Consider the following 25254-nt stretch of genomic DNA (forward strand, 5'->3'; position numbering starts at 1 on the left):
TCTGTCTCCTGAGTGCTGGTATTAAAGGTGTGTGCCAGCACTGACTGTCAGGAAGCCCTTACTTTTGCTTGTGTTTTTAAATTTCCTTTTTGAGCTTAGAGCATTGCCTTCCTGCATCTCTTCATCTTCTATGACCTTCTGTCCATTTTCTCATACTAGATTGATTGTTATCACTCAATATCACTTGATGAATTCTAGTTTCTCTAAAAATGTTGGCTAGTAAAAGGTAAATGAGACCATGGGCACAATCATAACATGGAAGGTCTTTCAGTCTTTGGAAAGTTAAAATCTGGTCTGACTTAAGAGTGTATTGCTGTTCTCTTCTGCTGTGTCACACAATATAAGACACATACATGCTTAATAATATTTGTGGAATGCATTAACCAAAGTTTGCATAATGACTGAGATCTGCTATTGATTTCTCAGAACGCTCATAACTTCATAACTGGACTGATTGCTGAAGTATGCATGAGTGGCCAAGCAAGTCTAACTTAGGAAGTCTCAGGATGAGAGAATTTTTTATGTTTTTATTTTTGTTTTTCAAGACAGGGTTTCTCTTTGTAACCTTGGGTGTCCTGGAACTCTCTTTGTAGACCAGGCTGGCCTTGAACTCACACTCTCAGAGTGCTGGGATTAAAGGCGTGTGCCACCCCCCCACCCCCGGATGAGAGGGTCTTGAGAGGCTGGTCTGTATAGACTCACAGCCAGTGAACTCTTTTACTCATATTGTCAAAGAATTTGAGAGAGACAAAAAACACTAGCCTCTTCTTTTAGATAACGAAAAATTCTTAACAAAGTCGGACAAGGGCATACAATTTGCTAACTAACATTTTACACTTGCTAATCCAAAACCACAAAACAGAATTCATGCATCTTTGTTACTTTACGCAAATAGGATAGGCCTATTTCACTTGATGGCTCTCTTGACGTGGCCTATGGCAAAGGCAGAGCCTGACAACTCTAGAGGCAGGAACAGTGAGAAGCCAAGCGTTGCTCAGGCAGAGGTTTATTTAATTATCCATCTGGGGTCAATTTACTTTATTACAGCTGTAAAGTGGGCTCAGCTCAACTTGCCAATTTCCATTCCAATCTGTTTTTTAAATGTTTTAGTTTCACAGCTCAGGCATTTTACTGCAAATATTTTGAATCACATATATTGTACTAAGTTGGGCATTCCATTAGAAAACTGTAGGTCATTTCTAAGCCTATGATACACTTGAATTTATTTTAATGGTTTGGAAATTGAGAATATAAGCTTAAATAATAAATAAGCGCATTGTTTATGCTTCAATAGTCAGGTACACATTAAAGAACCATTTTCAGGTCCTTTCTTTGTGCTAAGTAACACGTAACAGTTGTAGACACAATGGTAACAAGATAAATTATGTATCACTTTTAAAGAGGTCTGAAGGTACATTATTTTTTAAGCAAGTGAATATGCAAATACATGTAACATTACATAATGCGAGATCTTGATATCTAATATGCTCCTCAGAATCTCAATCTACATTTAAGACATCTGCATAGCTGTTTGTACATTAGTATTTTTCTTCTTTAAGAGACTACTATATTCTAATTTTCCTAAAAGCATTCCTCTGAATGGCTGAGCAATAGACTGCCATATGTCCTCACTTATGTAAACTCTTACTGCTTTTTTCTATTGCAGTCATTTAGGCATGCGATGATTAGAAAGATACAAAGACCTAAACTACTATGTGCCAGCATCAATTAATAATGAAGAGGAAACAGAAGAATCACTACAAGTCTGTTCTAAAGTCCAATGAAGGAATTTCATTTTTAGGGATGTTATTCAATCACAAGATATGTCACGGAGTGACAAAGATGTCACTCAAAGCATGGCCAGGCCCTGTGTTTGATCCTCTAGTAAGAAAAAAAAAAAAAATGAAGAGAAATAACAAACGAAGGTCACAAACAATTTAACACATGCTAATTTAGAAATAGGGTCAAACTTAGTTGAAAGCTAGCAGCATAGACAGTTAAGGTATTTTATTCAATGATACTTTAAGAAATTTTATTCATTGGTCTTTATTTCGGTGATTAAGGTACTTAATTCACCTGATATGTATGAATTTGTGAGCTGTGAACCCCACTTTAAACAGGATGAAAATGATGCTGGGGATGGGATGGGATTCAGTGGCTAAGAACACTAATTGGTCTCCTAGAGCATGTGGCAGCTGAAAATCCTCTGTAATCCTGATCCAAGTAACTCTTATCCCAAAATATATAGTGTCCTCCTTTGTCCCCACAGGCACTGATCACAAATAATCCTCAGACATACAGACAAGATTGAATAAAACAAAAAAATTAAAGATGATCAAAGTCACAAGTCATTGACAAATTTTGTGAAACTACCAAGAAACATGGTCTTAGTTTAAACTCATGCATTCTTCTCCTAGACTGCATTTTTTTACATTTCCATGCTGTGATATTCCATATCATCCACCCTCAACTTGTTAGAAGACACTTATGGCTCTATAACTAATGCCTTTTGATGAAGAATACCTAATATCTGACTTTGGGGCCAATGCAAGGTTACAAGTTGTAAGCTCATAGCAGAAATTTTAAGAGGTAAGAGATTTTCCCCCAGAATTTCTGTCTTTACTATAATACACAGAATGCCATGTCCCAGAAAGCATTACTTACACAGGCTGGACCAACAGTAGGTGACCCCAACACTGACGTAAACTGAGAGTAAGATAGAGCTGTCGCTGAGAATAACAGCTGCACTTATCTTTGATAGCAAAGTAACCTATTTGTAAATTCTTTCATTTTCTCAAATGAAGGAGATGAGATGAGAGCCATTCGAAAGCCTTTTAAACTCTTTCTTAACTCTTGCTGCCTGATTCAGAAGAGTTCTCATTGAACTCAGCTGTTCTGGCTCACACAACTCTTCAAGTTGACTGATAAAAAACTGGTTTCTCTTGGGTTCTAACTGAATTGCTCTGCCTTGCCTCAAACTAATGGCAATATGTTTTAAAGTTCTGCCTCCTTCTCGTTCTCTGGCTCATTCTTGTCTTCACCTGTGTGAAAATTCTTGGTCAAAAAACCTTGGTTTAAAAAAAGTCACTTCTCCTTCCCTTGCTGCTCTTATGTAGCCTCTCTTTCCTGTCCTGTTCTCATGAGAATTGGGATCATCCAATCTCCGACTCATTTTGTCATATCTTTCTCTGATTTATCACTTTGTCTGCTCTTCAGTCAGAAGTCACTTTTAAACATGGCTGTTTCCTTCTAGAAATTAACCAAACTTTTATTGTTTGAGATTAAATGTGTCTACTAAGGGCATGTCAGTGTTCATATAGGTCATACTGTAATCCAATATATAGGCTTAAGCATTATAAAAGTTGCTTGGTTCTGATTAGTGAAAGATGGTTTTGAAATGATGGTTTGAATTTCAAGCATTGAATAAAACACAAATGAAGACTCATCCTCAAAAACCACATAGGACATTTTAGAAGTGCTAGATAAATAATGCTAAGGATGCTTGAAATTTCTGGATGGAAATCCAATATTTTATAAGATATATGTTTATAATACTTATAAAATAGTAAATTATGTACCTGTATATAGATATATTCATATGAGTTTAATGGTTTTACTGGAGTTCCATAGGTATAATCGTCCCATAAATTGTAAGTTGCCAAATAAAAAGCCTACTGCCAAGCATTGAATTATTGGTCAGGGCAGTCCCATAGAACACCCAAGGCAATGCAGACTAATGCTATTGTTCTTATTTACTGCAGAATTTGATGATAAGACAGTCTTGCTACATGTTTTGATATAGAGAAATAATGGTGGTGCTGACTGGGAAGATTCCTTCCTGTTAGTTAGTTTTCATAGTATCAGAAAGTGTTGTACAGATACTAGAGGAGAAAAGTCATCACCAGTCTTACTCAGCTGTGGCCCTATAAGCTACAATAAAATAGGTATTATGAGATGTACTCCTGGGTACAATAGTGGCATAAATGTTATGTGGCTAACAAACCATTTTAAATCAGAATTAAAGGGAAAATTTTTAGCAAAATAATAGTAGTTGATACACCCTGGAGTCTATGAGCTCCCTCACTCTGGATTTTTGGCCAGATCTATGATACCAGGTATGGTATTTCTATTACAGGGCTCTTATGGAGCATGGCCTTAAATTCAATATTCTTGTCTTTATAACCAAAGATTAGTGTATGTCTCCCATCTGTTCAGAGAAGCTTCTTTGTTGCTGTGGATGTCAGTTAATGCAGAACGTTGCAACTAGCAAAAGTGCCGAGTAAATGTCAGTGGAATACCCAGGCATAAATGGCATATTTATATATATATCATACCTTCTATCTTCATAATTTACAGATATGTGAAAGAGAAACTAGAGCAGAGAGACTTGTAAGATCCGGGCATCAGGAAAAACTGGGCAAATTAGCATCTTCTGGAAATGACAGGACCACTATACCCATGAACTCACAGCAGCCATGTTGCCTACGTAAGACACAAGATCAAGCCAACTAATACTCTATTATGTAGATAGGAGGGGCTCAGGATCTCCTTTTCCTATCTGACAGACTAGAAAGTCAATAGGTTATGGGTAGATGTGGGAGAAATAAATTTTCTTTAAGTGTGTGGTTCCTGGTAGGTCAACAATGCTTCAGTGGATGGCTTAAATTCATGAGTAAAAGAAAAGCACAGATTTGACTCTGGATTAGGATTATAAAAAAATAAAAGAGGGCATGACCTTGCAAAGGGAGGAGTGTAGATCTGGGAGGAGTTACAGAGAGGAGTGGTGGGTAAGTATGAGTAAAGTACATTGCATGTCTTTATGAAATTTACAAATGATGGAAATTTTACTTAAAAGCAAAATAAATTGATCTTAATGCATTAAAATAGTCTCAAGAAGTTCTTTTTCAATAAAATATGTTATAGAAAAGAGGTCACTAACCTGTTAGTCCACAAGCTTAATAAATTCACTGTACTGGCCACAGTTACAGAAAAATAAAAAGTGCATCTTTACCATGTCATATACTTAGTAAACATAAAAAGTTAAGCCGTATCTACTCTGCATATTTACAATTCTCCACAGATGTTAGCAGATGTCTTTCAAGTCATCAAGATTCAACTTAAATGTTATCATCCTAGGCTTAGAGATTCCCAAGTCCACTGAGCTCTGGTACCTTGTGCTTGTATTTAAAGGGCTGTTTCTATCGTAGATTGCTGTGCAGGAATGTCTTGACTGGATGTAACAACGGTCAATAAAGCACTGTTTAGCCAATTAGCTGGGCAAAAGGACAGGAAGTGGAAGGCGGGACTTCCTGAAGAAAGGGCAGAGCAAAGTTTGACAGTTGAGAGGGAGAAAGAAAAGGGTTTGCAGTTGACTGGAAAAGGAACAGAAGTCTCTGAGGATCATAGTGGCAAGTGCTTGGGATATATGTATGTTATGAGGTTTAGAGTAGTTTATGTTAGTTTAAGATTAGATTTGTATCAGTTTAGATTCTGCCCAGCTAGTGCTGACAGCTTTAAAGTATGTTTCAGTCTCCCTATGTCAGTTATTGACTTCTTAGGACAAACCGATACAATTAACTGTAACAAATGCTGGGAGTTTCCATTGCTCTAGGTTTCTAGTTCATCCCAGATATGCCCACCACCCAATTCCAGTTGTCTCTCCCAGAACTTTCTCCATCTGTCCACCTCTGTCTGTTCTATTTCCCATTCTCAGTGAGATTCATTTGTCCTCCCCTTATACCCTCCTTGTAACTTAGCATCTTTGAGTCTGTGGATGGTAGCATGATTATTCTTTATAGCTAATATCTGCTTAAAAGTGAGTACATATTATGTTTGTCTCTTTGTGTCTGAGTTACTTTACTCAGGATGACCATTTTTAGTACTACTCATTTGCTTGCAATGATGTCATTGCTTTTAATAGCTGAGTAATACTCTATTGTGTAAATATATCACATTTTTCTTTATTCGTTCTTTGAGGGATATTCAGGTCATTTCCAGTTTCTCTCTATTATGGATAAAGCTGCTATGAACATAGTTGAGCAAGTGTTCTTGTTACCATAAGATGGAACACCTTTTGGGTATATGCCTAAGGATTGGTAAAGCTGAGTCTTAAGGTAGAACTATTCCAAGCTTTATGAGAAACCACCAAATGGATTTGCTAGCAATGGGGGATATGAAGCCTGAGCTGGGCAGCTCCTGTAACCCAATTGGGACATCAACCCATTCACAAAAACCATTGATCTACAATTTTTCCTGCCTACAAGATGTGCAGGACTAAAGTTGGAACAGAAATTAAGGGAAGGGCTAACCAATGACTGGTTTAGCTTGGGACTCATGCCATGCAAGGGAGCCTACACTGGACACTGTTAATGACATTTGATGCTCTGCTATACTTGCGGACAGGAGCCCAGCTTAACCATCATCAGAGAGGCGTCATCCAGCAACTGATGGAAACAGACGTGGAAACCCACAGTCAAACATTAGGCAGAGCTAGAGGGGGAGGAAGAACTGAAGGAGCCAGATGGGTCAAAGACATCACAAGAAAACCTACATAATCAACTAACCTGGGCCCATAAGGATCTGAACTGCCTACCAGAGAACACATGTAACGGTTGTGAAGTGCGAAGGTAGAACAGAGACTGTCTCTGAACCTGCTAGTTGTCTTTTGGACCCTTTCCCCCTACTGTGCTGTCTCTTCAAGCCTCGATAGGAGCTGTGCCTAGTCTTAATGGAACTTGATATGCCAAGAACATTATATTTCTATGGGTGGCCTCCCCTTTTACTGAAGAGAAAAGGTTGAGGAGCAGATGGAGGGTTGGGGGAGATAGGAGAGAGGACTAGGAGGAGAGGAAGGCGGAGAAACTTTGGTCAGGATGTAAATCAAATAATTAATTAATTATAAAAACAACAAAAACAGGCTGGATTCACAGTATATCGGATCACACTCATTCTGTAGCTTGAGTTTACTGGTCACATAAAATGGTAGTTTAGTTTAAGACTGGTATGCAAAAGATATTAATACATGACAGATCAATCACTAAGAGAGTGAATGAAATCTCATGGGTGGTACCATTTCTTAATAAATCACAGCAACCTTAACTCAAAATTTAAAATTATTTTTAAAAAAATCTCAATTCTACTAAATACAGAGGGAATGAGTTAGAGGGAAGCAGAGGGAAACAACCCTGAACTATCTTATTCTTTAAATCTACTGTAAATGAGAAAATTGGAGTTAAAAGATGTAAACCGTATGTAAAATGTGTTACAAAAATTCATTTAAAGTATAACTTTATATTTATAGTCTCTGGGAACTGGAATTAATACTTGCTATTTATAATGAAAAGTCAAATTAATAATTTTAATCCTGGGGCTGGAGAGATAGCTCAGTAGCTAAAAGCACTGGGCTGCGTGTTCTTCAAGAGGATCCATGTTTGGTTCCTAGAATGCACATGGCAGCTCTCACCCATCTATAAAGTTTTTGTCGGTATTAGATGCCTTCTTCTGGCCTCTGAGAGCACTGTGTACATGTAGTACACCTATATGCATGCAGGCAAAACATCATATAAATAAAATAGCAATAAATAAAAATCTAACAAACAATTAAAATGTTACTCCAAGACCAGAAAACAGCAAGCAAGCAAGCAAGCAAACAACAAAACTCAGTTAATTATGGAGGCTGAGATTGTATTAGAGGTGAAGACTCCTTAGGAGAATTTAGGACATTTGTTACGTATCAGTTAGATGGCAAGGGATATGTTCACACCAGAGTCTCATTATTTTAGAACAAATGGTCCTGAATTGAATATGTTGTATTAGGTCAATGAATTTTTAAGTTTGTTTTTATGTACATTCTAAAGAAGACACAAACAAATTATTTCAGATTACTTACCTGTCGGCACCAGAGTTTACGGAATATTTGCAGATAAGCCAACACCATAAGACACAGAGGTGCCATGTATGTCACCAGAAAGAAGCAGATGTGGTACATCTTCGGGTAAACTTCACCTGAGATGAGAGTTAAGTAGTAAGATCTTTCATTAAAATGATGAATTTAGAAAGGGGTTATATTAACTTTTTCCTTTGAAGGATAAATTTATTTTTTTATAATTTCATTCATATATTTGATATACATGTGGCAAAATAATTTCCAACATTTTACTTAAAATCCTTAGAGAAATTACAATTAGTCATTTCTAAATTGGTTGTGTTCACAATCAAACCACGATCACGATAGGCATAAATCAAATGCTCTTTATTTGGCATGCCTGCACTTGGCTAATTAAAATGTACTATTTTGGATTGTCTTACATGTTCATTTACTAAAAGAAATATGGTTTGATTAAAAAAAAAAGACTAAATCCTTGTTTAAACAAGAGCTAAATGCAAATACAATTAGATATTCTCATTAGAATAGCAATTCTTCAAGTGATGGGACCAGTTGTACTCTTAAATATAAGTGTGAAAAAAATTTTGGAAAATAAATACTATAAACATTTGTTCTGTTGATTTATTGTCAATATACCCACTTGTGAGGCATTCACACATATATTTATAATGAAATTGAGACTTTTAGGAATTTTACAGTTAAATTTTATCCAGTCTTCTTTTTTTTATATCCATCTCACTTATTAGGAATAACTACCTTTAGAGTTACAGTCATTTTATTATTTGCCACTAATCCTAAACATAAACATATCTGTCATAACACTAGCATTTATTAATGAATTAAAACAAGAAATTAATTATAAAAATCCCATGCCAGGCTCAGACTCTTTTCTGCCTACGAATCAGGATATAGCTCTCAGATACTTCTTCAGCGTCATGTCCACCTAAATGTGGTCATCCTCCCCACCATGGTGATGATGGACTAAACCTCTGAAACTGTAAACAAGCCCCCAGTGAAATGTTTTCTTTCATAAAAGTTGTCTTGGTCATGGTGTCTCTTCACATCAATAGAATAGAGACTAAAAATGCTGCGGGGAGGGGGAATCATGTCTGCCAGTCAACTAGTAAAGGATAGAAAGAGTGAAATCTTGAGTATTTAATTATATTGAATCATAATAGCAAGTTGTATTTATGATATGTCATAGTAATTGCAATAATGACCATAACAATGGTCATTTACTCAGCAATCTTACATTTAGTTATATCACTAGTTATATTTTAAGCATATGTATAATTTTAATGGCATCTGCCATCTTATAACTTCTCTGGAATTGATTAAGATTGAGTCAAAAGTTTTTTTTTTGGAATCTTCATTCTGAAGTTATCCTTTTCTCTCTTTTTTTCTGTATTGTATTGTGTGGAAGGAACAGTGTGGTACCTAGGCTCCTGTGAGGTGTAGCAGACTATTTTGAGGTGTCATTTTTAGTCTCCTTCTGGGTCAGAAGGCATTCATCTGCCCCATTCATTTCCAGCTACCTTTCAAGTTCATATTGTAAAACAGACCATTAAATGAGGAATGATAGAATTCAAGTACTGGAAGAATAACCGATGAAATTTCCATTTCAAGTACAGCAGCTTGAACCATATTTCCTGGGCCAATTTCAAAGCAACTGGAAGGTGACCTCTGCGATTCCCAGGGACTTGAGTGGCTTTGAACTTTTATTGGTCTTAAAGAAAGCATAGCATGTCACATGTACTACACACACACACACACACACACACACACACACACACACACACACACACACCTTTGAAGCTTGTGTACACTGAAGCTCTAATAGCTGCCTCAGACTACATGAACAGACTAGGGAAAGTAGATTTGATTGGTAATATTTTTCCCACTACAGTAGCAGATAATATTACTGCCATATCAATCTGGAGTTTTGAACGGAAGGAAGGAAGATGACTTCTGGTAATTTTGAATAATTGGAAAAAACAACTGACTATTAAATATATGTTATGATGAACACTTATGCAGAAAAACTGGCCAGGAAAAACTATACTCCAGTTAGAAATAGTTTATTTCTGGAAAGGTTATAATAGGTAACTACAAAAATGTAATAGTTTTTAAAAATCTGCTTTTTTGTTCTTAGACTTAAAACTAATCGAAACCTCAAATATACTACTGAAAATCTAAGTTGCATGTATTGAAAATATCCTAGAAACCTTTATTTGATAGTAATCCTGTCTTCAATATACACTTATGAAATTTGTAATCTAGAATATAGTTATGCAAAATTTTTTTTTTGCTTAAGCACAGCCTGAACTAGACAGCAGCGTTTTGAGGACAGATGACTATAAGTCTGTGTCTTAGGCTGCGGATGTAGTCAGTAGAACACTTGCCCATCATGCCTTGAACTTGATCTCTAGTGTTACACAAAATCGTGTGGCAGTGCACATCTGCAACCTAAGAGTTGGGGGTTAGAGGAAGGAAGATAAGAAGTTCAAGATCATTCTTGGCTGCACTGCAAGTTTAGTGCCAGAGTGGGCTAACGAGACCTTATCTCAGCAACAACAACAACCAAAAAAAAAAATCAGTGTCTTTATTCAACTGGTGAAAAGCAATATCTAAATAAATTCTTCTATCTATCTATCTATCTATCTATCTATCTATCTATCTATCTATCTATCTATCTCCCTATCTGTTGCTATCTCAAATCAAGAAATCAGAGAGAAATATGGATATTTATGATGTCTCTGAAATCAGAGATTAAAGAATAATATTCTGCAGAAGAGAAAAATTATAATATCAACTAGAATATTTACCTAATTATACACAATCTATAAACACACCTTCCTCTATGCTACATTGTCAGGTTATGTTAAATATAATTTGCCACTATTCAATTTGACAATTTTTAAACCTTATGAATTTTAAATTTCTATCTGAATATTTATTGCTTTATTATCATCCCTTTAAGGAATATCTTATAAATTTCTTGATGCCTCAAACTTTTTAACCTTAATAATAAGACAAAATCCATAATTACTTTGACCATAGGGAAGATTCCCTCTTACTTTTTTTCAGACCACCAAAGTGCACGTTGTTAGATCCAAGAGAAGAAGTAGCTTCAATCTACATTATTAGCTGGAGCTGGCTGAGGTGTTTCACTCCTGCAATCTTAGCATTAGGAGGCCTAGGCAATAGTAATGTATGTTGGTCTGATGTATTTGGATGCTAATTGATAAAAGGCCTTCACACCTGGGCAGGGCAAATGAGATAGGTATGGCTAAGGTTCCCGCGCTGGGGGAGACAGAGAGAATCTTGGGAAGAAGAGAGAGCAGAGGAGGAGAGAGGAAAAGAAGGCCGCTGTGGGTTAGATGGAGGAGAAGCACATGGCTGGTGTGGATGGAGACTTGACCCAGATGAAGAACATTAGCAAGTATATGGGATTATGGATGGGAGGTAGCCTGATAGAACTTATTAGAAGGAGATGGCTGTAAGGTATGACAAACTTTTTCTTCTACACGTTGGTTTTGGTCATTGTGTTTATCAAAGTAACAGGAAACACAATCAAAGAGTTATAATGCCTATGCTCAGTTTTAAAATTTTAATTTGGGCGTTGACTTTTACATCGGTTCCATAAATATGGGCACTATATATAAGCATCTTACTGTTAATATATGAGCTATCTAATGAGTTAGATGATCGGAAACTATCTTAAGTTATCTTACATTCTTCTTAAAAAATCAATGAATTATGAAACTGAGTAGCTGAAAAACAAATGAACGGTTTTCATTGTTTGATTATCTTTTTTTTTTTTTTTTTTTTAAATTTAATTTTATTAATTTATTCATATTACATCTCAATGACTATCCCCTCCCTTGTATCCTCCCATTCCTCCCTCCCTCCCATATTCCCCTTACTCCCCTCCCCTATGACTGTGACTGACGGGGACTTCCCCTGTATATGCTCAGGATAGCAGGCTACCAAGAAGAGACTTGATATCATTTATCATCTTGGTCTCCATGAATCAGCATCCCAGGTGCCACTTCATTGGCTTTCTGTCTCCTGTGCTCTGTCCTCCAGCTGTTGACTTGGGCTGTGGTCACATCCAATAGGTGACAAGACAGGGGATGTGCTCTTAGGATCCCTCCAGCAGGACTCTTGGTAAGTTTTCTTCCTTCCAAGAGCTCATTTCCTCATAAAAGCAGAGTACTCAGGATCAAATCCACAAGCTTTTTATCACTCTGAACTGGAAGGAGCACCCCATCTTCTCTGCGATACTGTGTTAAACACCATTTCAATTAAATATCAATTTATTTTGGTCCTAATCAGCATTTTTGAGTAAATACAGGGTATTATCAAGTTACTTTCAAATAGTTTTATCAGTATCTGTATAAAAGCCAGGTAATAAAATACTAAAAATAGATATGAATTCTGCATATTTATATTTTACATACGTGATTTTCAGATTTTTTTTTATTATGGGTATCTATGGAATAGAAACAACACAACATTCCTCTTTATTGCATTTTGGATAGGATTCTGTAGCTTGGCAGTCTTTTTGTTAATGAGGTTAATGATGCTTGCTTATGTGTGGGGGGAATCGTTCATATTATACTTCATGAACATATAAATAAATCCATCACCGAAATACCTTGGAAAATTCTTTGCTGGCATTTACTGAGTACTAAGCATTTTCTCTAATTGCTTTTTCCATAATCTCAAGGAATTCCCACGTTTCAGTAGGACACTTGCAGCTGACATGTGCACATCGCTTTATAAACCAGAACAGAGAGCGTAATCTCTGCAGGACTCAATTTAGGCACGGATTAAGGAAGAAGGGTGAGGGTATAGGTTGTAGGATGCTTCCCGGCAACAGCATACAGTAAAGAAGTCGCCCCAGCGGGTGGGTTTTCTTACTTCCTGCGGCATATCTTTTTATTCCCCGGGGATATCCTTTCCCTGTTTCCAGTTGGAAGAATTCATACTCATCTCTAATATTTTGCTGAAATATTAGCGATTCCTTTGTAAACATTTGTCCAAACGGACAGGACGGAAGCTCTTCTCTCATTCGCGTTCTTAGTACTTGGCACATAAGTCCGTTCATCACAGTGGCTTGTTTGTCTTTCAGCTTTGCTGAGCAATGTGCTCCCTCAGGCAAACTGCCTGGCACACTCCAGATGCTTGAGGTGCAGTTTGAGCAGTAAGTAAATGGGGTATAGGACACTTAAGGAAAATATTTAGAAACTTTCCATTCAGTTTATCTTTGAATGTAATATTAAAGAAAAATGTTATTTAAAAAATAGAAGATAAATAAAAAAGCAAAAGCATCACAATGTTGAAAAGGAAGAGTAAAACTCATTGAAAACATAGGCAATATCTTGAGTAACAAGAAATTCAAATTGTAAAATTTTACTTATTATAGTTATTATAGTTCTATTTTGATTTGCTTTGGTTATTCGGTTATTCTTCTTACCCTCTTCCTCAAAGCATTTATATTATTCTTCTCTCTGATGTGCCCCTTTCTAGTTTCCTGGTGTCTCCCTTGCTCATTTGCTCTTAAATTCACATTTTAAAAAACTGAATGCTAATATATGCACATGAGGGAGTACCAGTAACATTTGCCTTTCTGGGCCTGGCTTCACTCCACGTAGTATTTTATAGCCCCATCCCCCTTTTCTGAATATTTTATTTTTCTTTATGTTTGGATTAAATTCCATTGTGATATGTACCATATTTTCATAAATGTCTATGCTGGTTCTCATTCTTTAATATTATGAATAGAGCAGCAATAAACATAGATGCACAGATATCTCTTAAATGAAGTAGAGACCTTTAGGTTTATGCCCTGGCAGGAGTGACACTACTGAGTCATATATAATCTGTATATTTAGCTTCTTGTGGAAACTTTAATATTGATTTCAATAAACTGTTAATTTATAATTTGATTTCTTTCATTGACTAGCTGTTCATTTGTTTTAAAAACTTTAAGAAATAACTAAAAATGAGTCATTGAATAAACTCCTTTATTCATTTCCATTGTAAAAAAAAATATAAAGATTACAAATTGTGCATAAAGTACCTTCAATAGACCTGAGTTATTTATGAAAATTGTGTTGTCCTTCACGTTTATTTTTACCCCTTTACAGAGGTCTTTTAACAAATGATAATAAAGTATATAAACCCGATTTAGTAATAGTGACGCTAATCCAGCACTTCTGGGTACCATGCCAATTGTGAGCACGTGGACGAAACCTACTTACCGCCCCAGTGCTCATCACATACTGTAAAGAGGGTGGTTTTATTGGCTAAGCCAGGGAGCATGCTGCTGCACTCCATGACAATGGCTTGAGGAATCATTATGATGCAGGAGACAATCCAGATGATGACGATGCTGTTTCTAGCCCGTTTGGCCGTGCTCTTGAACATCAGAGGGTGACAAATGGCATACCATCGGTCCAAGGCAATGCAGCTCAACGTAAGAACAGACACAGACACTGACACAGTCTGAGGGGGAAGAAAAGAACATGATTCAAGAGAAGTGCAGGGTTTTGAGAGGTAACTCGAGAATATTTGCCATAGCAGCAAGGTAGTTAAAGCAGCAAAGGAGAATTCAGTCAGGGTAGCCTGCTCCACGTGTTAAATCATGTACGTGATTTTCATGTTAAGAAAACAGATGATGAAAATAGCAAAGTAGAAATGCATCAGGAAACTTTGTATTTCTTTTAGTGATGAAGTAGATGCTTTGAAACCTTGCAGTTTTCTTTTTTTTTTTAACACAATTTTATTGAAAGATAAAATAATTCATATTACATCTCATTTTCTGTCCCATCCCATACATCCTCCCATTCCTCCCTCCCCTTGCAGTTTTCTTGCACTAAAGGCTTAGTTTATAAAGTTTGAATGATTGCTGTCTTTACTTGGTTTTGTAGCTTTTCTACTGCTTAAATAATATTCTCATAGGGAAAGAAATTACACATGTGTTCCACCTGAAACTGAAAATTCTCTTTCAATCAAAGAGAATGACAGCATGTGCATTTTAAATTATCATGTAGGTTTTCACTGGTTGCATCTCGTTAGCATAAAAAGTCATGGGTATAATTGTTTCGTATTTTTAAATAACAAAAGGTACTTTGTTCCCACTTATTTTCAACATATTGCATTCAAATTAAGGTCTGTATCAAACTAGAAGAGAATTCTGTATATGAGCACATGTGCTATAATTTACTCACTGACAGAATTAGTGACTTGCTACTAAAAACATATAGGTCCTATTAGTACAGACTTGTATGTAAATAAGTGATTCTTCAGCGTGTGAATTTGAAGAAATAAACATGTCAACCCTGTTGATTGCCATGTAACAAACGTATGGACCTATCTTTAATACATGATTCTGTACTGAGTGGAGCATTATTTAAATCAAATTGCAGAGTTAATTGAGATGCAAGATGCCTAACTCAAGGTTTCCATACAAACACTGTGCGTTTGCTATTATTCGTTATGATGATGGTATTTGTTATGATACCATGATTTTCATCTTCTATTCTGGAGCCTGAAGTTCTAGATTATTCAAGGAAGATTACTTTTATATTTCTAAAGAACATCTTACAAAGTCGATGTTAATTAAATACTACGCGTGTCTTAAGACATCTACCAATGCAGAACTTAAAATGAATCGTTGATTGGCCAAGTTCTAACTAATGGATTTTCCTATCAGATTCAACAGCTTTCATTATTAGAATCAGCCCAGTGTAGTCTGTCACATTATGCACACTGAAGAAAGCAACACACCCATCTGTCTTCAGTGCATGGTCCTTCACATAGATTCTTGTTATTCTATTCAGAAGGTAAAGCCCATTTAATATTATGTTTAGATGTTCTAGAAAGATCTCAAGGGCCCATGACTAGGCATGAATATGAGTGATAGGGCCTAATTGATCAGAAGGTGGTAAGATATAACTGGGACAAACAGAAGAGCCTGCGTACCCAGCCACTACCAGTCGCCTCATTAGTTTTGTTCTTTTCCCGCTATTTGCCGTGAGGGGCCTCTTCAGAAAGATTATGTCTTGTAAAAAATACTAAAAGAAAGGCAATCACTCCTGTCAGTATTAGCAAATAAAGTATATGATGATTGCTCACCAAGGATAAGTGTTACTGGTCATGGAATTATAAATTATTAACAATCAAAAGAGCTATTTTAATTAATAAGCTGAATTTATTACATTTGGAAGATTCTTAAGTAATTTAGGAATTTGTCAACATATAGTATGTCATTCATAAATCTAACTTATATAGTTTTAGAAGAAAAATAATATGTAAATCATAGCAAATTAGTAAAAGCCAAAAACTTCTGTATTGCTTGGCTATATTAAAAGTGTATTTTATACACACATATGTAAATATTTAGGTTACTTAAGGGATTTAAGCAATTTTAGTCTGTGGCAACTAGCATTAAAACTACTGGGCTTGAAATGAAGGCGTTGTTACAGTGTCCCTGAAATCCAAGGAAATAGGTAATTTGGTGATAGTTTTGCCAGCACATGAATTTCTAGGTGTTTTTGCATGCTTCTAACAAGAAGTGGAGTCGAATGAGTTAAGGGACGGGTACAGTCTGTTTCTAGTCTGTGATTGCACCTTGGTTTTCTCTTGTGGAGATGGATAAACAGGACACTGTTTACGCAGGAGCCAGAATCTCCATTTGTCCCCTGACATTTATAACCTGCTTACAAGTTGTGTTACACAGAAAAAAACTATGCCAGCGTCTTTAAGAGCAATTCATGCCCACATCCCTTGTTGTTAATGCTACTTCCTTCCCGTCGTTTGTTTCAGGCTCCCAGGAGACATGAAGGTGTATGCCACAGCAAGCTATCCTTACATCAGAGCCAGAACGCACACTCGAGCACAGGCGATACATCTTCCCCTCTCTCAAAACACCTGGCTCACGAGACAGATATCATGAAGGTTGTCAGGCAACCGAGCATCTGGGCAGTTGAAAATATCCTTAGACCAAGGGGAGCTGACCTTTTCTCTTGGATGATTAGTGGAAGTGAGAGAAACGCAGTTTACTGGAAATAACAGGAAGATACTCAGGTGGTTAGAGTCTTCTGCTGCTTTTTTTTTTTCTTTCTAGTTTCTGTATGCGAATTCAACCATAGCCATACAGTTGTACTGATTTTTTTCCCCGTGAAGTAGTTCTTCTCTGTTATTCATATTTCTATTTCCCCAAAATTTTTGTTACAGTTCATTTTATAATCCATTCTCAGCAGGTTAGCCCACCAACTTTGAAATTAAACATAATGTATGTCTGTAGCTTATAATTTCCAAAGCATTGTAACCTATACTATAAATGGTGTTCTGCTGTTTAAAAACATTGCTTTTCTTTATAAGAGATCATTGAGGAGCTGTTGAATTTTTAAAAATCTAACATTTGATTCCAAATAATAATTAAAATTACTTCTAGCAGTGTTTTTTGTGAGCTCTTCCAATTAAAAAAAAAAAAAAAAACCGTGAAACCCATTATCTCTTTTTGCAAACATTGTGACCACTACCTAGAGAGGAGCACGGAACAGGGACAAGGTAGAAGGGGACCGTGGAATGAAGCAGAGGGGCCGCCTGTTTTTATTGTAACATCTGCTTCCTAAGGAGAACACAGTCTGTTTTCCTTCACTGAGGACTTCCTAAGTGGAACACAGCCCTTAGGTGTGTGTTGCTATGGTCACTATCAGGAATCTTTTTTATCAAAGACTTTACATTTATAAATATAACCAGAAAAAGCATTTCTTTTACATGCATTTGACTTATTTGTCAAACAGATACAGAAAATCATCCATGGTAACTGAATCTTACTCTGAATACATTGCTTCTAAGATCATGATGAGGTAATTGCAGAGCTGAGAGACGTGTGTCAATGACACAAATAACCTGTCACAACAGCTATATGAGGTAGATCTTATTAAAACTACCAGTTTCAGTAAGTGGATTGCCCAGAGTCTATGTATTTTGCTTGATAATGTGCCATCAAGAGACAGCAGAACAGACATTCCAAGCCTGAGCTGATACCCACACTCACCTTTCTTTGACCACATACCCCGTAATTCCTCAGGATGAAAAGAAACCATTAAGGATAACCTGGTAATTCTTGCTATTGAAAGTCAAATGTTCATGGTTATTTGAGCTAGGAATTGCTTAATCGTTAATTAGCTCAAATTATTTATTTAATGAAGAGAACTGTGAAATAATTAACAGCATGGTTGCCTCAATTTTATCCAGGCATGAACTTGCTTATTCAGTAAATCACAAGCATTATCTCCTTAAGTCTTGCACTTTCTGAATATCTATGTTATGTCTTAACTCATTGACTATTTTGCCAGACTATATTTGAACACATTTTAAAAATAACTTATAAAGGGCCCCAAAAGAGTTACCTGTAAATAAGGAATGACCTTACAGAGGGACTGTCCAAAGAACCAGGTCTCAGTGATGTCAACAACCAGGGTGGCTGGAAGGCAGGTGATGGTCACAAGCACATCTGCCAGGGAAAGGTTGACTATGAAGTAGTTGGTGACTGTCCTCATGTGGTGGTTCTTCCAGACTGCCACACAGACTGGTGTAGAAAAAAAAAGAGAGAGAGAGATGGGGAATAAACAAAGAGATGAGGCAGCAATGAGGCAAGTCAAGCGAATTAACAATTCTATAGAGTCCATAAGGGAATTCTGAAAAGGAGAGTTTAAAGCTGTGCCATTGTCATTCTGCCTGTTAATCTATGGAAGTTTGGAATCTATGCTTACAATGCATTCATTGACCTGGCACCTCTGTTTCCTAATCATAAGGGCTGTGCTGTTTTTCTCTTGAGTTGCATATTAAGTCAAAGGGCAGAGTCTGATGGATCTTTCTATTCTTTCAGTGCTCAGTATGTAGAAAAAGATCAAGAAATAGTCCCTGGTCTGGGTATAGTAGCACATGTCTTTGATCTTAGCCTCAGGAAGCAGAGCCAGGCCGATCTCCGTGAGTTTGAGACTAGCCTGGCTTACACAGTAAGCTCCAAGTCAGTGAGGGATACATTATGAAACTATGCCAAAATTTTCAAAAAAGATAGACTAAATAGCTGGGAAGTTCTGAGTTGAAGGAGGAGAATTAGAGTTAGTAATCTTCAAAGAACTGTTGTGACTGACTCATACATGACCTTGACCCATGTCTTCCCACAAACTTGCATTGTGAATAACCAACAGAGGAAAACATTAACTATGGGAGAGAAAAACAAACAAATAAACAAAAATCTTCTACCATCCAGCCATTGCCCAACCCCTATTTTTGCCATATACTTAGCCAAACAGTTCGTGTATTTATACTGTTCTATTTGGACAAATCTTAGAGGAAGACATCATCAGCCATGCTTCATGTGAGATAATTGAGACAGGAGTGTTTGTTGGACCTGTCTAAGAACTCACAAAGTATAAAAGTAGTAAATTCCGAGTGGTAAGTGTGTCTTTTCGCCACCTAGGCTGCCTTCGTTTTTGAAAGTGGAGAGGTATAACAGAGTATATTTAAAAATTCTAGTCTCCTATCCTTTCCTTTTTATTACTCTCGGTGACCTATGAACATCACCCTCACATCAAACCAAGTTGGTCGCTTCACTATGTTGTGGAACCTTTCCTGTTTAAAGCTGTGTTAGCCCTGTCAGGTGCTTTTAATAAAAGAATATCAAGTTACCACATTCAATGGCCTCCACCTGTATGGCAGATACAAATAAAAAAAAAAAAAAAAACCACCAGCTTCAGAACCTATGCATACACATAGTGTTAGCCTAACTTACCATATTTTTTTGGACTATTGAGACACACCTGACCATAAGACGCACCCAGTTTTTAGAGCAGTAAAACAAGAAAAACAGTAAAAACAGAAATCCGACCATAAGGCACACTAAATCCTCCCCCCAACACCCACACACTTTAGTGTGGGGAGTGCATTTTATGGTCCAAAAAATATAGTACTAATGAATTTCAGTGAATGAAATGATGATTGTTTCCAGGACATCATTAAGCTGTTAGGGCCGTCATAAAGTAGTAGCATAGAAATAAATAAAAACACCTTTTGTTAAATTTAAATACCTTAGTAAGAATTTATTTTTGACTGTCATGTAATATTAGGAATTTCCTATCTCGCAAAATACTTTCACTAGTTCTAAGGCTGAAATTGGCTAACAGTTCTCAATATGTAATTTAATAGAATATTTATGTTTTGGAAGACTCAGTATCTGAATACTTCACATGATCCTCTGACCCCAGGAAGGTGATAATTGCCAAAGCATCAGGTGACCTTGATTAGGATACACTACAATGTTTTCACTTGGAGGTGATACTGCCCACTGCCAGATGAGTTGTTTCACACAAATACACTAAACATACATATCATAGCAATTTAAAAAATGTATTATTATGGTTTGTAATAAGAAAACTGGGAATCATATAATATTTCTGGTACTTTTTAGTGCATGCTAAAATGTGCAACTTAGACCGAACATGGTGCCTGAAAATGCAGTTAGTTCTGCTAGCCCCCAAGCCTGCACGAAAGCTCTCCCTTGCTTCCTCCTAATTTCTTGGGGTTGGATGGCAGTCATGGATGAATCTGGAAACTTTACCTGTTTATCTCCGCTCTGTGCCTCAGTGGCCACACGCTTTGCAGTCATCTTCTTACAAGGTCATGGTCATGGGGGGGGGGGGCGGGTCCCAGGTTCACTCTAGTGCAGTGAACTTCATCTTTATAAATGACATCTTCAATGACCCCATTTCAAAGATCACCCTTGAGGACTGGAGATAGGGCTCAGTGGTTCAAAGCACCACCTGCTCCTCAAGGGGACCTGAGTTAGATTCCCAGCACCCACATGGCAGTGGCTTACAACTGTCTGTATCTCTACTTTTAGGGCATCTATGCCTTCTTCTAGGGCTTTTTGGGTACCAGATATGCAAATGGCACACAGAAATCCATTCAGGAAATTAGTCATGCACATAAAACAAAAAATTTAAAAATATGTATATAAAGAAAGTCATTTTTGAGGCAGTGGAGACCAAGATTTCACTATATCCTCTGGAGGTAATAGACAAAACTGAACAGCAGCTCTGATGAGTATTTAAATACTGTCAATGTGCCCAGTCCCCCAGTCTTTGCTTTTGAAGGTAAATCCTTAAGACTCTCAAAATGCCCCATCATTCTGTATCACTTGTCACTCTAGTCCACTTATTTTGAAGATGCTCCAGATTATCAGTAGTGACTCTCAATTAGCCATGTGTAAATGCAAATGCTTCTAGGTGTAATAGAGCAAAGAACAGCATGACTGCTGTGCGTCCTGTCTCACTACATGAATGGCGTAGTCCTATACCTATAGATGAGGACATTGCTTGACCCTTACCAGAAAAGCTTCTTTTTGTAGTAGATGGTAAATTAACACAGAGACACAAACTGGACAGTGGGAAGAGTGGCACACTTTGTAGCACTCAGTTCTAAACTGGATGTCTTCATCAAAACACCCCTCTTAAGGCTCAGGGATCTATGTTGATGTGGAGGCAGAAGGATTGTAAGGCCCAGAGAAGATGAATGACTCCATGGATACAGAAGATTCCAGACACAGCAGGACTGATGCACATATCAATTCAAAGTCTGTGGCAGCACAGAGACAGGCTAAGGCCAGACAGGGTCTTATCACTGAAAGGGGGCAATGAACAGTGAATCCCACAACTACCAAGAAGCCGTTTTCATCAATGGGGTGTCACTGGGTATACCATGCACACTCAGGCAGGCTCTGTGACCAGGAGCAATGGGCAACACAGATGAACTCCATAGGATTGTTTTTCTTTGTTTCGTTCTTTGTGTGTGTGTGTGTGTGTGTGTGTGTGTGTGTGTGTGTGTGTGTGTGAGAGAGAGAGAGAGAGAGAGAGAGAGAGAGAGAGAGAGAGAGAGACAGACAGACAGACAGACAGACAGAGACAGAGAGACAGAGAGACAGAGACAGAAAGACAGAGAGAGACGGAGAGAGAGAGACAGAGAGAGAGAGAGAGAGAGAGAGAACACAAAGTTGGATGAGTAGGGAGACCTGGGAGAGGGGAAAGCATGATCAAAATGTGAAAAAAATTAATGAAAAAAGGACCCCAAACCAAAGACTGCTACCGCCACGTTAATATGGCATTCTCATTTCAGCTAACATAACAGAAAATCCCTCACAAATAGCCAGAGGCTTGTCTCTGGTAATTCTAAATGCTGTAAAGTTAAAATTAAGCATTAATCATGACACATTATTATCCAGTAGAGGCAACAAAAGGAAAAAAATCAATAAAGCACATTATTGGGAGAGTTTTGCATCAGTTTACCTTATAACTTTATGTTAGATTGTATTATTATGCCACTTAAAAGAAAGGATAGTGTTTGCATTAAGTCTGTTCAACTATTTATAGATTATGACTTTGCTTACTCACAAGACTTTGCTTCTCTTGAACTTTCACCTGCCTTCTCATACACAGCGAGGAAGTTCCACCCCTCATTGCCCTGGCCTTTCTCATGAAAACATTGCACATTTTGGGCTGTAAACTACACACAACCCTTGCAGGCGTGCTTTGTAAATCTGTGCGCATGTGTATTTGTCTGCATTTGTGCTCACTGAAGAGTAAAAGATAGAACAGTAGCCACTTTCCTCTTCTGCAACTTATCAAACTCACCCAAAACTAGGCTCACAGCTTTTACCAAGGTTTAATATATCTCTGACATGTACTGTCCTTCCTTTTCTCCCTTAACCAATGCTGGAAATCTCCAAAATATCTCCCACTCATCACGTTCTTTCCTACTTCTATTGAAAATATCCAGTGTCACTGTAACTCGTAGCAACAGCCATCTCATGCTCTCCTGAGAGCGCCTGGCACAACATCTGCTTTATCTTTATAAACGGTGTTCTTCAATTACATTCTCACTCTAGTCACATCAGCTTTGGTAGGAACTCTTTCTATAGGAAATCCTCACCTAGGCTTTCTCTTTCTGTCTAACTAGTGTTTAGTTGTGCTATTTTTCACTAAACCTTCCCTTCAACTACTGCCAAATCCCCCTTGCTCCTTCTTAAATCCATTGCTTCTTTTACTTTAATTATTATTATTAAGTATATATGTGTAAATGTATAAATGTAAAATGCTGAGTGTGTTTATGGATATATATATATATATATAACGGTAGACCTACCATTAAATAATTGATTGAGGGCTCATCGCGTTAGAAGACTAGTTCTGTTTCAGCATTTGTTACTTGCCTGCCATTCTTTGTCTAGAGGTAGGGCCTGCATGATATTTCCTTCTTCCATGTTAACATATCTTTTGGTGTTGTCATTCACCATGTCTTATTTAGGCGGCTAGATGGACAAGGCAGCATGGGTGTAGCTTCTTTGCCATTTTTAGGAGACACAATTGCACAGCAGACTTGTCAGTTCTCTGGCTCTTGCAGTCTTTTTTTTTTTCCATTCACTCAATAACCCTTTATTAGCTGTCTCACGAGTACATATGACCATAGGGATCTGAAGCATCTATTTGCTGTAGGCCAATACACTTCATTGGCATGACAGAATTTCTTCTAATTGCAATGATTGATCTTAGAGACAGCATTCTGCCTTTGGATCGCTACCCATACAGTTTCTAATTTTAAGGAAAATGTTTACAGATTAATGACTTTAGATTATTTTCGACCACCACTAGAAGGAGACCCAAGGAGAGTGCCGGGACACCGCTCTTGACAATATTCCCTCAGCATGCGTATGGAAGTTACATTGTTGATGTACCAATTTGTGCTGAGAACTAGGTGACCACTTATTCTCTGCATTTTGACCAGTTGTAGCTTTCATTCATGGTCTTCTCTGCTACAAGGAGAAGCATCTTTGGTAGCAGTGAGAGCTACTCATATCTGTGAGTATATGGATAAGTGTTTAGATTTAGAAATTATACTAGTTTACGAAGGTGGCAATAGTGGTACTTTTCTATTCATGATCTCATTGGCCCCACATAGTTGGCTAGGATTACAGTACAGTTGTTTTCCCTCCTGTTGAGTAGATCTTAAATGCAATTAGACATCTTTTAGCTACTGCCAAGAGTGCCTCTTTCCATTATTTATTTATATATTTATTTTATTTTGTTTTATTTTTTGAGACAGGGTTTCTTTGTTAGTCTTGGCTGTCCTAGACTCCCTTTGTAGATCAGGCTGGTCTCAAACTCACAGAGATCTGACTGCCTGTGCTTTCCTGAGTTTTGGGATTCAAGGTGTGGGCAAGAATGCCCAGCTGTGAGTGCCACTCTTGTGTCATTAGGGCTATCTGATCATTATGGTCAGTGTTGTGGTTCCTATTAATAGAGAACACAGCCGAGTACAGCTATTGATTTCTTCCCATCCCTGGCAGGGAGGAGATTTTGTGTCATATTCAGCTTGAGTTTTGGGTTTTAAATGCACAGAGTCTTAAGAAATAAGAATTTACCCTTAACTGGTGGGAGGCGCTCAAGGACAGCAGATGGAGAGCTCTTGGACATCCCTAGCCAACAAGTCAGAAAAGGTTTTCCCGTGTCTTATAATGGGGCTTTTGTTAGCCTATGACACTTGAGGGGAGCATTTTCACCGCAAGTAGCATAACTTTACAGAAAGTATAAACATTTAACACATATATGAATACATACTTTATGTATTTTTAGGAAAATATTAAATAATATGACTCATTATGTGATTTTCAAACATCCTTAATGCCACCTATCCCTCTTCACTCCCTCTCCTTTAGTGTAGACCTCCCTTCTCAAGCTTCACTCATCCATTTTTCCCCTTCATAGCCCCTGAATCATTTTGTTCCCCTCATTAGGATCGCCTTCACCCCAATGGTCCACTTTTACCCTCTTGGTTTCTGTGGTTACTTCATCTGAAGTAGTTTACACATCTGAAGACTCGGGGTGAGGAATAAAAGATGAGGGAGAACATGTGACATTTGTCTTTCTGGCTCTAGGCAGCTCCAATCAGTATAATATCTTATTGCTCCACCATTTGCGTGCACTTCTCATTTCTCTTTACAGATGAAGAGTATCACATAGTGTATGTGTGCCCAGTTTTCATTATTCTTTCATCAGTTGAAGGACATTAAAAGAGTTGTTTCCATTTCCTAGCTATTATGAATAGAGAGGCAATGAACATGGCTAAGTATCTGTGAGGCAGGATATCCAATTCTTTGGGTATATGCCAAGGAGTGATAAATCTGGATCATATGGTAGATTTATTTTTAGCCTTTAAAAGTTCTCCACACTGATTTCAATAGTGGCTGCATCAGTTTGCAACCAAAGCCACAGTGAAGGAGAATTCTCCTTCCC

At 37.4% G+C, this 25254-nt stretch overlaps 1 protein-coding gene across 1 annotated transcript in view; it reads right to left on the reverse strand.

Annotated features, from left to right (window-relative positions):
• Positions 1–25254, reverse strand: part of Hcrtr2 (hypocretin receptor 2) — a 104142-nt gene that overhangs the window by 18443 nt on the left and 60445 nt on the right. The window contains exons 2-4 of the mRNA XM_051140597.1: positions 18316–18494; positions 14155–14398; positions 7889–8004 (exon numbers count right to left, since the gene is read on the reverse strand). Coding sequence (XP_050996554.1) covers positions 7889–8004; positions 14155–14398; positions 18316–18494 — 539 coding nt within the window. The remainder of the gene's footprint in view (positions 1–7888; positions 8005–14154; positions 14399–18315; positions 18495–25254) is intronic.

This window comes from Acomys russatus, chromosome 32 (assembly GCF_903995435.1).
Source record: "Acomys russatus chromosome 32, mAcoRus1.1, whole genome shotgun sequence".
Lineage (NCBI taxonomy): Eukaryota > Metazoa > Chordata > Mammalia > Rodentia > Muridae > Acomys > Acomys russatus.